This window comes from Taudactylus pleione, unplaced genomic scaffold, assembly GCF_031769625.1.
Source record: "Taudactylus pleione unplaced genomic scaffold, aTauple2 ptg000642l, whole genome shotgun sequence".
In the NCBI taxonomy this organism is placed as follows: Eukaryota; Metazoa; Chordata; class Amphibia; order Anura; family Myobatrachidae; genus Taudactylus; species Taudactylus pleione.
The window spans coordinates 4,829,513-4,843,903 of NW_028285044.1; the positions used below are offsets into that span (position 1 = coordinate 4,829,513).

General features: G+C 45.6%; 1 protein-coding gene across 1 annotated transcript in view; it reads left to right on the forward strand.

Annotated features, from left to right (window-relative positions):
- Positions 1 to 340: 340 nt before the first annotated feature.
- The window catches only part of PDGFB (platelet derived growth factor subunit B), a 32,577-nt gene continuing 18,526 nt past the window's right edge, over positions 341 to 14,391 (forward strand). The window contains exon 1 of the mRNA XM_088455052.1: positions 341 to 727. Coding sequence (XP_088311178.1) covers positions 671 to 727 — 57 coding nt within the window. The 5' untranslated portion in view covers positions 341 to 670. The remainder of the gene's footprint in view (positions 728 to 14,391) is intronic.

Here is a 14,391-nt window from a genome sequence, read left to right on the forward strand (position 1 = left end):
CGGGCCTGAGTCTGACTGTACATCATGTGAGCTTTCTGCTTTGATGATTAGTATTACACCAGATTAGACATTTGTAACTGATTTTACATTTATCACTCATATAGCTGTTGTGTCTGCACCGGGTGTTACCATCTACCTCCTCCTTGTGAAGACATCAAACCCTCCTCCCTGTACACTTCTGCTTACAGTCTTGTGTGTAGCACACACCTCTCCCTGCACACCTTTGCATACAGACCTGTGTGTCGCAGTCAGACACCCTCCTCATGCACGCCCACCGCCGCACAAGACACGCCCCCTAGCCCGGACAGCTAAAGAAAACTGCAGACTCGTTATACTGAAGTCAGTGGCTGAGCCTGGGTCAGCTCTCAGCATCTGCTCTGGAGGGGAACTCTAGACTTGCAGCTCCAGGATCTCGCATGACAGTCTGGTCACTGCTGGAATATTGATGCCACCTATCTGCTTTCCATTTTCTTTGCTCCCTGCTCCATAACACCTTGGCATTTTATCTAGCACAGCATCCACCTTACAGACTTTGGAATAAGGAGTCCTCTTTTCTTTTGGGGAGGGGTATCCCCTGCTTGAAGGGTGCCAGCCTCCCTGCCATTCACTGTCTGCGCAGACCTGACAGCTGCTATATACATGTTCCACACACTGTCCCGTGGACTACAGGATGAATTTTGGGGGTTTGCTAATGTCTATTTGGTTCCTGCAGGCAATTCGTGCTGAGGTAAGGGCTCTGGGACATTGCAATGTTGTTCACTAATAAATCGGTTCTGCGAATAGTAGCATAATAATTATCATGTATAACATCACATTTACCACAATACAGTCCCCATAGTAATGTATTTATCTGATCACCGTTATAAAATGGCATATTCTATTGTATATTCTAATTCTAGACGAAGAAAAGTCATTCTTGCGGATATATATATGTATATATATATATATATATATATATATATATATATATATATATACACAATGCAACTTGTAGAGGTTGTAAATGTAAACTGTCCATGTACCTCTCCATCTGTTCTTATTTCTATCTATAGAAAAAAATATATATATTTATTATATCTATATATATATATACTTGCGGATCCGTATTTTATATAATATCTATGTATATTTATCTACCTATCTATTTATCTACATATATATATATATGTATATATATATATATATATATATATATATAGTGACTAGATAGATAGATAGATAGATCGGTCGATCTCTTACGGATCTGAAAATTGATTGCATGTTGGAATCGCTATTTTTACCCCATAACGGAAATGCTGGCATGCGAAAGTGGATGATGCGAGAGTGGATGATAGTTAATAGGGCAGACTAGAGCTGAGCGTGCTGCGAGTGACCTGTACGGTCCCGGGGTTGGAGGCGCTGCACCTGCCGGCAGAGACTGCGTGCATGCGGAAGTGCTCGGCCAGCAGCTGCCTGGAACCCAGTGAATGTGCAGCCTCAGGGAGAGAGTGCTGCGAGATGCCTGAGGAGGGCAGGTTACATTACAGCACGAACACACGCCCGGCCGGCAGGCATGGAGAAAGCAGTAGCGGAGGAGAGCAAAGACGGAAAGAGTGATGAAGTCAGGGGAGAAAGTCTCAGGGTCCGGATCATAGACTGCAAAATGACAGGCAGATCATGGAATCTTCAATCTAGAGTACCTATTTCTAAACAGTATTTTTCAAGGAAGCACCTGGCATTCCAGCTGTAATAGAACTTCAAAATATGCAAACCTATACTTTTATCCTCTACCAATGTAAAACGAATGTTTTTTTTGGCTGAGAATTGTGAATAAATGTTTTCCTTCTCTGATACCAGTGAGTGAATCTAACCCACTGTACCCCATAGCTGGCACTTTAGTGCCCCTAGCTGCACATGGCTCACACAGCTGCAGATACCCATGGGGAGTCAGGATTGGGCACTCCAGAGGTTAGCCAGGAATTACAGCTCAATAAATACAGGAGAGCCACTAGATTCTTGGCTCTGAACAAGGGTAACAATGATAGATGTCCTCTGGATAACTTCCAGTACAGGTGCTTTATGTCAGGCTGACTGGACCTCCTGACTGCTGAAGCCTTCTGCTTTGTTTATTGCATATAACTAATGCTACTTTTATCTTTATTAGTAGTTTTATTTTGTTAGCATTCTACAAAACTCCATATATATATATATATATATATATATCTATATACTCATCTACATCATGGTATATCTACTAAGCAATAGATTTTCAAAACCCTGTTTTTTTCCGATTTTGCCTGCCGGACTTAAAAGCGCAAATAATATTTAATGCAAAACAAACCTGATTTTGCATTTACTATTATTGCCCTTTTAAATAGGGAAGGCAAAATCTGCAAAAATTGTGGGTTTTGAAAATCTATTTCTTAGTAAATATAACTCATCTTTGTATTTCTCAATTTTGTAATTTCTTACACTTCCATTTCTTAACCACTGTCATGTAGACTACTAGCCCAGGAGTTCCCAAACACGGTCCTCGAGGCACCCCAACAGCTCAGGTCGTGGAGATATCCATGGTTGAGCACAGGTGGTTAATTCAAATTGACTGAGGTACTAATTAAGTCTCCTGTGGTCAAGCATTGATATCCTTAAAACCTGGACTGTTAGGGTGCCTTGAGGACCGAGTTTGGAAACCTCTGTACTAGCCTAATGCAGGACAATGCTTAACTCACTGGGCCTGATTCAGCATGGATTGCAATTGCAACAGCGTACGCAGACCGATCGATGTTGCGTACTGCGCATGTGTATGCAGCGCAGTGCGTGTTAGCATTGCGATCGTTTTGTGATCACTCAAGCAGAATACAAGCCATCAGAGAATGAGTGAAGGGAGGTCTGCATTTGTGGGTGGTGACGGGAATGGTCAGTGAAACGCAGGTTTGTCTGTCCGTTTGAACGCTGTTGCATGGGCATGCATGAATTAGCCACTGAGACGGCATATGCAGCTTTTGTACTCACTGCGTGCAACAAGACTTGCAGTTTCTGCGGTAGGTCAGACCTGCTGTAATTGTGCGTGAGGGGCCGATGTTACTCGATGTTCCCGATGTATAAGCAGTACTGCAAGGTGTTACAGATGTAAGATAGCTGTAGTGGGCGTCTCTATGCTGGCTGTGCGATGGTTTTGCAATTGCATTCATTAGCATATTTTCACAGCAGACCTCCGTGCGGAATCGCAGTAGCGATCCATGCTGAATCAGGCCCACTGCCAGCAAACTGGTTACTCTGAACATAGGGTCTGATTCAGTGTGGATCGCTATTGAGATCACAGCTGTGATTACGCACACAGTTCAACTACGATAGTATGCTAATTCATTGCGAACGCTATGCCACTGCAGCACTACATAAAGACGCCCACTTTACCTTACACACATCCGTAATGTTTAGCAAGACTGCGAAAACATTGGTACTATCGCAGCCTCACGCACACTTGCACTAGCCCTGACCTTACTCAGAAATTGCTAACTTCAGCGCACGCTCTGTGTCCTCAGACTCCGTATTGCATCACAGTGGATAATTTAGGCACGCCCATACAACGGCGTTCAAACGCACTGGCACTCCAGCGTTTCGCTGACCACTCCTCCATCGCCGCCCACAAACGGCACTTCCTGTCAATCACTTTGTGATGGGTCTGCATAGTCACTTCGATGGCAGTCCAGATTGCAGTGGCTGGTTCGCTCACTGCGATGCATACACAGTACGCAAAAATCAGCTGATTGCGTGCGTATTAACAAGATGAATCAGGCCCTTAATCTCTCCATTTGCTCCAGTACTTCCATCTCTTAGTGCTGTTAGCAAGGCTTCCCAGAGCTCCTCACTTTCTCCGTTCAGCCCTCTCACCTCTCTGCACCAGGGCACTTACTTTGAAGAACAATAGCTGGCACGGTTTACTGTGATCCTAGTATTTCTTTCCTAGAAAGGTTGCCTGCCAAAATTGTCTTTGTCCTGGCTTGTGCAGCCTGTGGGTTGGGATTTTCAGTGTGTGAGAATGGTATGAACAACTTAATAAAGTGAAGAATGTGACTAGAGAAATTATATATATGTATATGTATGTAAGTATATACATACATATGTGTGTCAATATATATAAATACATATATATATGTGTGTGTGTGTATATATATATATAAATATATATATATAAATTAGGGGTGAGCGGGTTCGGATTTCTGAAATCCGAACCCCCCCGAGCCCCCCCGATCCGAGCCCGATCCGAGTCAGGCTCGACTTTTCCCGCCTGACTCGGATCTGAAATCGAGGCAAAACGTCATCATCCCGCCTTCCGAGTCTCGCGGGTTTTGGATCCTATATAAGGTACCCGCGTCGGCGCCATTTTCTCACTCGGCTGTGGACAGTGAAGAGGGAGGGTGGGAGTTAGGGCTGTGTAGTGTAGTGTAGTGTAGTGTAGTGTAGTGCTGCTGTTGTCCACTACTTCAAAGTCCATAGGGGCTGGCTGTGTTGTGCTGTGCTGCTGTTGTTAATAGGGGCTGTGTCCACTACTTCAAAGTCCATAGGGGCTGGCTGGACTGTGTTGTGCAGTCAGTTCTCCATAGGGGCTGTGTCCACTCCAAAGTCCTGTGCAGTGTCCCAGTCCTAAAGGAGTGCTGTAGTGTTGTCCAGGGGGTGCTCTGTCCATCAGGGGTGCTCCCCCCAAGTGCTAAAAAAATAATATATTTTCTGTGTTTGTGAATTGTGTGCGCAATAGCCGCACGTGCATCAACAAAGTAGTGCCAAGCGTGCGCCTGTGTCATAAGTAAAGGGCCGGCTGGCTTGACCGTTAAAGGGTGCTGTAACCCCCGAAAGTACACTCCAGTCCAAACCAAAAAAAAATTATTTTCTGTGTTTGTGAATTGTGTGCGCAGTAGCCGCACGTGCATCAACAAAGTAGTGCCAAGCGTGCGCCTGTGTCATAAGTAAAGGGCCGGCTGGCTTGACCGTTAAGGGTGCTGTAACCCCCGAAAGTACACTCCAGTCCAAACCAAAAAAAAAAATATTTTCTGTGTTTGTGAATTGTGTGCGCAGTAGCCGCACGTGCATCAACAAAGTAGTGCCAAGCGTGCGCCTGTGTCATAAGTAAAGGGCCGGCTGGCTTGACCGTTAAGGGTGCTGTAACCCCCGAAAGTACACTCCAGTCCAAACCAAAAAAAAAATTATTTTCTGTGTTTGTGAATTGTGTGCGCAGTAGCCGCACGTGCATCAACAAAGTAGTGCCAAGCGTGCGCCTGTGTCATAAGTAAAGGGCCGGCTGGCTTGACCGTTAAGGGTGCTGTAACCCCCGAAAGTACACTCCAGTCCAAACCAAAAAAAAAATTATTTTCTGTGTTTGTGAATTGTGTGCGCAGTAGCCGCACGTGCATCAACAAAGTAGTGCCAAGCGTGCGCCTGTGTCATAAGTAAAGGGCCGGCTGGCTTGACCGTTAAGGGTGCTGTAACCCCCGAAAGTACACTCCAGTCCAAACCTAAAAAAAAATTATTTTCTGTGTTTGTGAATTGTGTGCGCAGTAGCCGCACGTGCATCAACAAAGTAGTGCCAAGCGTGCGCCTGTGTCATAAGTAAAGGGCCGGCTGGCTTGACCGTTAAAGGGTGCTGTAACCCCCGAAAGTACACTCCAGTCCAAACCAAAAAAAAATTATTTTCTGTGTTTGTGAATTGTGTGCGCAGTAGCCGCACGTGCATCAATAAAGTAGTGCCAAGCGTGCGCCTGTGTCATAAGTAAAGGGCCGGCTGGCTTGACCGTTAAGGGTGCTGTAACCCCCGAAAGTACACTCCAGTCCAAACCTAAAAAAAAAATATTTTCTGTGTTTGTGAATTGTGTGCGCAGTAGCCGCACGTGCATCAACAAAGTAGTGCCAAGCGTGCGCCTGTGTCATAAGTAAAGGGCCGGCTGGCTTGACCGTTAAGGGTGCTGTAACCCCCGAAAGTACACTCCAGTCCAAACCAAAAAAAAAATTATTTTCTGTGTTTGTGAATTGTGTGCACTGTGGCTGCACGTGCATCAACAAAGGAGCAGCGCCAAGCGTGCGCCTGTGTCCCATAAGTAAAGAGCCGGCTGGCTCATTTCTTAAAGGGTGGTGTAACCCACAAAGTGCACTACTCTCCAGCAAAAATAAAATAATATTTTCTGTGTTTGTGTGCGCTTTAGCCGCACGTATATATATCAATATAACATAAATGGAGGACCAAACTTTCTCCGATAAAAATAAAATAGGGAAAGATCAAGAACCTCTTCCTCCTAGTGCTGTTGTTGCTGCTGCTGGGAGTTGTTCATCATCCCAGAGAGGAAGTAGGAACATCACTACTTTTACTAAACAATTGACCCTCCAACAGTCCCTAGCGATGAGGATGAAGTACGACAGCAGTCATCCTGAAGCAAAATGTATAACTGAGGCCTTGACTGCTATGTTGGTGTTAGACGTGCGTCCGGTATCCGACATTAGTGCAGTGGGATTTAGACAATTGATGGAGGTAGTGTGTCCTCGGTTCCAAATCCCGTCTAGATTCCACCTGCATCCTCAAAGCAGCAGCGACAAGCGTGCGTCTGTCTGTTAAAGGGTGGTGACACCCTCAAAGTGTGCTACACAAACAATTAAAATATTGTTCTTTTTTTTTTGGTCTTTGTGAAATGTGTGGGCTGTAGCCGCACCTGCATCCTTAAAGCAGCAGCGACAAGCGTGCGTCTGTCTGTTAAAGGGTGGTGACACCCTCAAAGTGTTCTACACAAACAATTAAAATATTGTTCTTTTTTTTTCGGTCTTTGTGAAATGTGTGGGCTGTAGCCGCACCTGCATCCTTAAAGCAGCAGCGACAAGCGTGCGTCTGTCTGTTAAAGGGTGGTGTAACTCTCAAAGTGTTCCAAAAAATAAAAAACTATTTTTTTAATGTGTTTGTGACTTGTGTGCGATGTAGCCACACTTGCATCCTCAAAGCAGCAGCGACAAGCGTGCGTCTGTCTGTTAAAGGGTGGTGACACCCTCAAAGTGTGCTACAGAAACAATTAAAATATTGTTCTTTTTTTTTCTGTCTATGTGAATTGTGTGGGCTGTAGCCGCACCTGCATCCTTAAAGCAGCAGCGACAAGCGTGCGTCTGTCTGTTAAAGGGTGATGACACCTCAAAGTGTTCTACACAAACAATTAAAATATTGTTCTTTTTTTTTTCGGTCTTTGTGAAATGTGTGGGCTGTAGCCGCACCTGCATCCTTAAAGCAGCAGCGACAAGCGTGCGTCTGTCTGTTAAAGGGTGGTGACACCTCAAAGTGTTCTACACAAACAATTAAAATATTCTTCTTCTTTTTTCTGTCTTTGTGAATTGTGTGGGCTGTAGCCGCACTTGCATCCTCAAAGCAGCAGCGACAAGCGTGCGTCTGTCTGTTAAAGGGTGGTGTAACCCTCAAAGTGTGCTCCACAAACAATAAAAATATTCTTTTTTTTTTTCTGTCTTTGTGAATTGTGTGGGCTGTAGCCACACTTGAATCCTCAAAGCAGCAGCGACAAGCGTGCGTCTGTCTGTTAAAGGATTACATCGGTGACAGCATCCAAGTAGGCATGTCAGACAGTCCGTACCTGTACTGGCAGGAAAAAGAAGCAATTTGGAGGTCCCTGTACAAACTGGCTCTATTTTACCTGAGTTGCCCCCCCTCCAGTGTGTACTCCGAAAGAGTGTTTAGTGCAGCCGGGAACCTTGTCAGCGAAAGGCGTAGGAGGTTGCTTCCACAAAATGTGGAGAAGATGATGTTCATAAAATGAATTATCAACTCTTCCAGGGAGACCAGCCTCCATAACGTACAGAGGGACCTGTGGTTCCAGCAGGGACGAATTAATACTCTGTGAGGATGAGGATGTACACACTGAAGAGGGTGAGGAATCGGTGGATGAGGAGGATGAGGATGACATCTTGCCTCCGTAGAGCCAGTTTGTGCAGGGACACATTAATTGCCAGCTTGTTTTGTGGGGGCCCAAACGAACCAATCATTTCAGCCACAGTTGTGTGGCAGACCCTGGCGCTGAAATGATTGATTTGTTAAAGTGTGCATGTCCTGTTTATACAACATAAGGGTGGGTGGGAGGGCCCAAGGACAATTCCATCTTGCACTTCTTTTTTTTCTTTGCATTATGTACAGTTTGGGGCCTAGTTTTTCTAACTGCCATCCTGTCTGCCACTGCAGTGTCACTCCTAGATGGGTCACGTGTTTGTGCCGCCCACTCGTGTCGCTTAGCATAGTCATCCAGCTACCTCGGTGCAACCTTTTGGACATGAAAACACTATTGTGAGGTGTGAGGTGTTCAGAATAGACTGGAAATGAGTGGAAATTAAGGTTATTGAGGTTAATAATAGCATAGGAGCAGAGAAACCAACAAATTCTGTGATTTTAGCTGTTTTTATGCTTTTTTAAAAAAAAATACAGATCCAAAACACAAAACCCAGAACCCAAAACACGGAAGGGTGGTTTTGGCAAAACCAATCCAGATCCAAAACACGAAGAAAGATCCAGATCCAAAACCAAAACACAAAACACGAAAAGTGGCCGGTGCACACCCCTAATATAAATATATATATGCATACACTTTCAATAGGCGGCACTCAGAGTCTTGTAAGTGGTTGAAGCCAAGACTTGTTTATTCCAATGTTTTGGGCGTCGCAGGACCCGTCTTTGGGGACAATCAGTGACCACCCAGATACAGATATACATACCCTACCAAACAGTGGGCCTGATTCAGAGCCGCTCGCTCTGACAGAGCGCTCGCTCTGAATCAGGGCCGTGCTTTTTTTTTTTTGGAGCGGCCTCTTGGCCGCTCGCATAGCTGTGGGTGACCACCCACAGCTATAGCGAGCGGCCATGATGATGGTCGCGATGTCAAGACCATCGCGACCATCGGGCTTGCGACGAGACCCTTGTGGTAGGGTCTCGTTCATCGCAAGCCCCAGAGAGCTTTCGGCTGTAACAGAGCCAGAAGCTCTCCACTGACATCACTTGTGATGTCAGTGGGGCCGCCCCCAAACGGCAGGAGTTCTCATGGGAACGCCTCCGTTTGGGCAGCCACCCCCTCGGCCCGCCCACCAAACGGAGCGAGCTGTCACTCAACATCGACAGCTCGCCCCCTTTGGTGCGAGACCCGGAGCGACAGAGTGCCCGTCGCTAGCCGGGTCTCGCGCATCCGCACGAAGGAGCCGGCTCCGTCGTGCGCATGCGCTGTGGTTCACCATCGACACGGTTGCGAGCGCTCAGTGCGTGCGACTGGGTCTGAATCAGGCCTAGTGTTCCAATTATCAACTGAGTCCACTTACCTGTAACTAAAGTTTTTATATATATATATATATATATATATATACACTGAAGTGGCAAATGTCATGGGTTACATGCCTAGTGTCCAAGTTTTCCACAGCTTCCTGATATTTGTAGGTGCAGGATTCTGGGTGCGAATGGTCCTATCCACCACATCCATTTAATGCTTGATTGGGTTCATGTCAGGCGAATGTGGTGGCCACACCATTTAACGTAACTCTGCAAAATGCTCCTCAACCAATTCTGGACAGCCTGGTACCAGTGGTGACTACAGAGGTGGGGCTGCAGTCCAAAGTTCAAATAGGTGAGCTACGCAAACTGCCAGTGAGTCCTGGCCAGCGATGTTTGGAAGGGCAGTTGGTGTGGCTCCCCTATTTCAACCCCACGTGTGGAGCCGCCACTGCTTGAAACCGATGGCATGGTGCGTTATCCTGCTGGAATATTCTATCGGTGAGGGGGTACATGACGGTCTGCAAATGGTGATCAAGCAATGCAATGTAGCGGTTACCGGTTAATGACGTGTTCAGGTGGACTGGTGGACCCAACTCATGCCATGTGAACACACCCCACACCATTATGGAACCACCACCAGCCTGCACGGTGCCTTGTTGGAAACTGGCGTTCATAACCTAAAGGGGTCTGCGCCACCCCCGACCCCTACCATCAGCTTGAAACAACTCATCGGCCCACGCCACATGTTGCTAGTCCTCCAAGCTATAATTAGTGATGTCACAAGCGCAGGTGAGGTGCTGTGTCTGGTGGGTCTTCTGCTCCCATATCCCATGGAAGCTAAAGAATGCTGCACTGACCACTGTGGGTGGTAATGCCTTCCATGAGGTATTCCCAGTACAAACGTGACACCATAGATCGAGGAATGTTGAATGTCCGCACAACTTCGGAATTGGAATGTCTCATCCGTTCGGCGCCCACTATCATGCCCCGTTCAAGCTCTGATAATTCATGTCGCCTTGCCATGAGCAGCCTAGCCGGTGTTCAAACTGACTCACAAGATGTCATATTACAACTGATGCAGGTCTGGGCATTTTCAAGATGTGACAGTAGAGTGACACCACCTACCAATACCTTTACATACTGCTACCCCATGATTTTTGGCACTTCAGTGTGTGTGTGTGTGTGTGTATCATCAGTCTTGTAGTGGTGTTGTTAGAGGTCATGCACAGATGAATCATACTATTTCTTAGTGACTTATTATAGAGTCATTATTTTTTATACAGGAAATTTACTTGAATGCACCATTTTCAAGATGACTTGCTTTGTCTTTCAAATGGAAGTCTGGTGGGTTAAGAAGAGCTTTGGAAACATTTTATATTGACTTGGAATATCTTTTATTTTCAAGATGTTAAGACTTTGTAATGCTTCACAGATTTGCAGATCCTGTTGATATCTGGTTAATTTAGCAGAACTGGTGTGAGTCTCAATCAGGCGTACATTTTACAGAGCTCTGTTTGATGAGCTCATTATATAACAATCATATTACTACAGTCTGTATTAACAGTTAGTCAGTGTTAAACCATTGTCAACTGAAATGCATGGTGCATTCCAAGTTTGTAAAGTGTTCTCTTGGGGATTTTGCCCAAGTTATTTGTTAGTATTCACTGACCGCTGAGTATCACTTCTCCATTGTTTTAATGTAAATCTTACGTAGTATTTGATATCAGTTTGCATGCGTTACAAGTTAAAAGACTTGTTAAGGTGGATCTTTCAAAATGCAATAAAATTGTATTCCTGTTACATCCAGTCTTCATCATCTTGGAGGCTGTAGCATTCTAAGGGATCTATTTATGATGACCAGAATATCTCTGCTAAATAACATTATGTGCTTATGGCAACGGTAAAGAATATTATACTGCTGTTTTTTATCGTGCTGGGACTACCCGGACAAAAACCCTTCTCTGTGATTACTTTTTCCTATTAAGTGGCAGCCTAACATTGCCGGTGAAAGGGAAAACTATATGCACATGCAAGGCTACTGTCAGTGCATGTGAATACTTACTTGACCTGGTGGGGATCCAACGAAACAACTATGGCTTTGCTGATCCTCATTGCTGAGTAAAGTTAAGGCCATCCTGAGGTGGGATTAACCCGCAGTGAAAGCTAGGCTTTTTTGCCATTTACTAAATTGAACCAGGCCACCACCCTTATAGAGGTCTATGAGGTTGGCGGTAAGCGGTGGAAACTGAGGTACTACAGGAGACATCACTTCAGAAATTGTTCACCTCGTGTTAAATAGTGAGAAGCAGAGACAGGGCCTTTCTCCAGGGCTTTCTCAGTTTCATAAGTCGACCCCTTGGACCGGGATGTATCAAAATGTCTTGTTCCAAACCACAATTGTAAATTACTTTTTTTGTGTGATTTTCAAAACATGCAATTTATCAAATTTAATACTACAAGGCAATGTGCTATTTTTTTTAACTGGGCAGATCAGAAAATACAATGCTGCATTTGCAACCTATTATGCGAAAAACAGGTGCAACATATTAAATGTCGATTTGCAAAGCCACATGATAAAATACAAGAAAAGTGTTTAGACCTAGTTCTTAATGGGGAGATTGCTGAAATCACATGTATTTTGATTATGATGCTTATATAAAGGTTTTGTAACTGACTAAAAAAACAAGTCTTGAAAGTAACGGTAAAAATACATGTAATCTGATGCATGGCAAAGGGGGCATGGTTTGCTTTTGTTTGCACTAGTCTACTTAACATGCGAACGCCCCCTATCCCATACTTACCTACTCCCAGGAAATTAGGGGAAAAGAGGGGGCTTTCCAAATGCTTGATTTTAGAACGAGTCTGGCCAGCCCTGGCAGCCCACAAAGGGAATTATTAGCACATGATAAGCTATAGTATGCATCATACAATGTACAGTGCATGTAATACTTCAGACATTAACAGGGCGAGCGATCACGGTAAGCCATTAGATGCGTCATAGAGCCAGCCCACCTGGGATGAATATTTTTCCCTGATGTGGCCACCAATCCACAATTCAAATTCCCTGCTCTGCAGAGCATCCAATTAGTTGCGAGTTTGATCAACCCAATTAGGTGCAAGTTGGATCCTGTGAGCCGTTCTCACGGCAAACTCGCACTGCAAATTTTATTCAATGCCAATTTTGCATCAGTTTTTCAGAGAAAATGCACTTTTTTTGTGCGCACCCCTGAGAAGGTGAAAAGGTAGGGAAATCTTTATTTTAAGGTAAAAATTTTGAGACACAAGGGGCGTGGCCTAGCGACAAGCCGGACAGACGCGTCTCTTTCGTGCTCCTGGCTAACCCTTATAAAATAACTTGCTGTTACCTCCTTTTACGGCTGCACCTTACCAATCCATCCACCTCGGAGAGTGTACTCTACTTGGGGACCTCCGTGGTGACAGGTGTGTGGAGCCGGGAGTCACTAAGTGACTATGCGGGTTGCAGCCTTCACCCCCGGCTCAGACCCAAAGCTGAAGTTTTGCCTCGGACGACTGACACACGCCGCATCTGGCGCGGCACTGATATCTGGATCCCAGCGCCGCTAGTGCTCACCCTCACCAACGCTCCAGCAATCACTGCTCCGGTCCAAGGCTGCCTCCATAGACTCGGACGTGGCGGTGGCGGATGATCTGCCTGCGGCCCCACGTGATAGGACGCCGGAACCTCCTGACCTCCTTCATACCTTCTGTGGAGAGCTCGGGCCTCCTGTGACCTGCGGTCCCCCTTCACCCGCGCCTGACGCTGGCTAGCAGAGCCTCCTCCAGTGCCACCAACGAGGCTATCAAGCACAGCCATCTTGGCCTCCTGGGACCACCTCCCATATCCTCCGGTGTAGGCTGGTGTGAGCCCTGCAGGCTCAGTAAAGGCTGCCATAATACAGTACTCTCTCCTCCCTCCTGGGACCACCTCCCATCACCTCCGGTCCAGGCTGGGGTGAGCACTGCAGGCTCAGTACAGGCTGCCAGCATACAGTACGCCCTTGTTAGCAGCTAAGTCACATACTGTATTACAGTTAAGAGGTACTCCACAAGCTTGGGTCTCCTCAGTGGTTACTACCATACTCTAATGTTATACAGTTTTGCTATATCTTTTACTAGCTCTCGTGAGACATAGCCTACTATTATACAGTTTTGCTATATCTATTACTGGCTAAAGTACAGCCTACTATAATACAGTCTCGCTATATCTCTCACTGGCTACCTAAGGCACAATGTACTATACTACAGTCTTGCTATATCTATTGACTGCTACCTAAGGCTCAGCCTGCTTCAGCTGGAGTTACCCATTTTTGGCATATTTCAAGTGGGTTCGCTTCTCAAACTTTTGCTGAACTTCAAGAAAAGATATTCCATACCCCACTCTTATTTCTTTCAATATTTGCAAATACGGAGCTTTGTTGATTCAAGGTCCTCTTCTACTTCCCCCAGTGTTCCCACCCCAATGGAGCTTTTATGTATCTATCGCCCTTTGGATAGAGGCACTATATCTCAACTGTATCACTCCATCTTAAGCCCAGCTCGTACATCCTTGGCAGCCCACGAACTATCGTGGCTTCTCTTTGGGCGAGGACACCTGGGAGGAAGTTCGATCTAATGTTGGAAAATGCTCCATTAGTGTCCCTATTACAGAGCACTGATTCAAGTTGTACACACGTTGGTACCTTGTCCCGAACTGTCTTCATCAACTTTTCCCCAATGTCTCACAATTATGCTGGCGTTAGTGTGGTCAACTGGGCACCTTTTTACATACTTGGTGAATTTGTCCAGAGATAGTGCCCTTCTGAACTATGGTCAGTTCACTTATAACTTCAGTAGTGCCTGCCCACCCCACTCTCTCTCCAGCCACACTTCTCCTATGTGCCCCAGTCTGCCAGTTACACAAGCAAACCAATAAATTGATCATGCATATCTCTTGCACGACTAAATACCAGATCGCTAGAGCCTGGAAACAATCCTCTCCACCATCCTGCCAGGAACTACCCAATATAATATGGTATGTGTCTAAGATGGAATATTTGACTAGCCTCCAAAACAACATGGTAAATTAGTTCCATGCGGTCTGGAGGTCTTGGTATGCCCTCCATCAT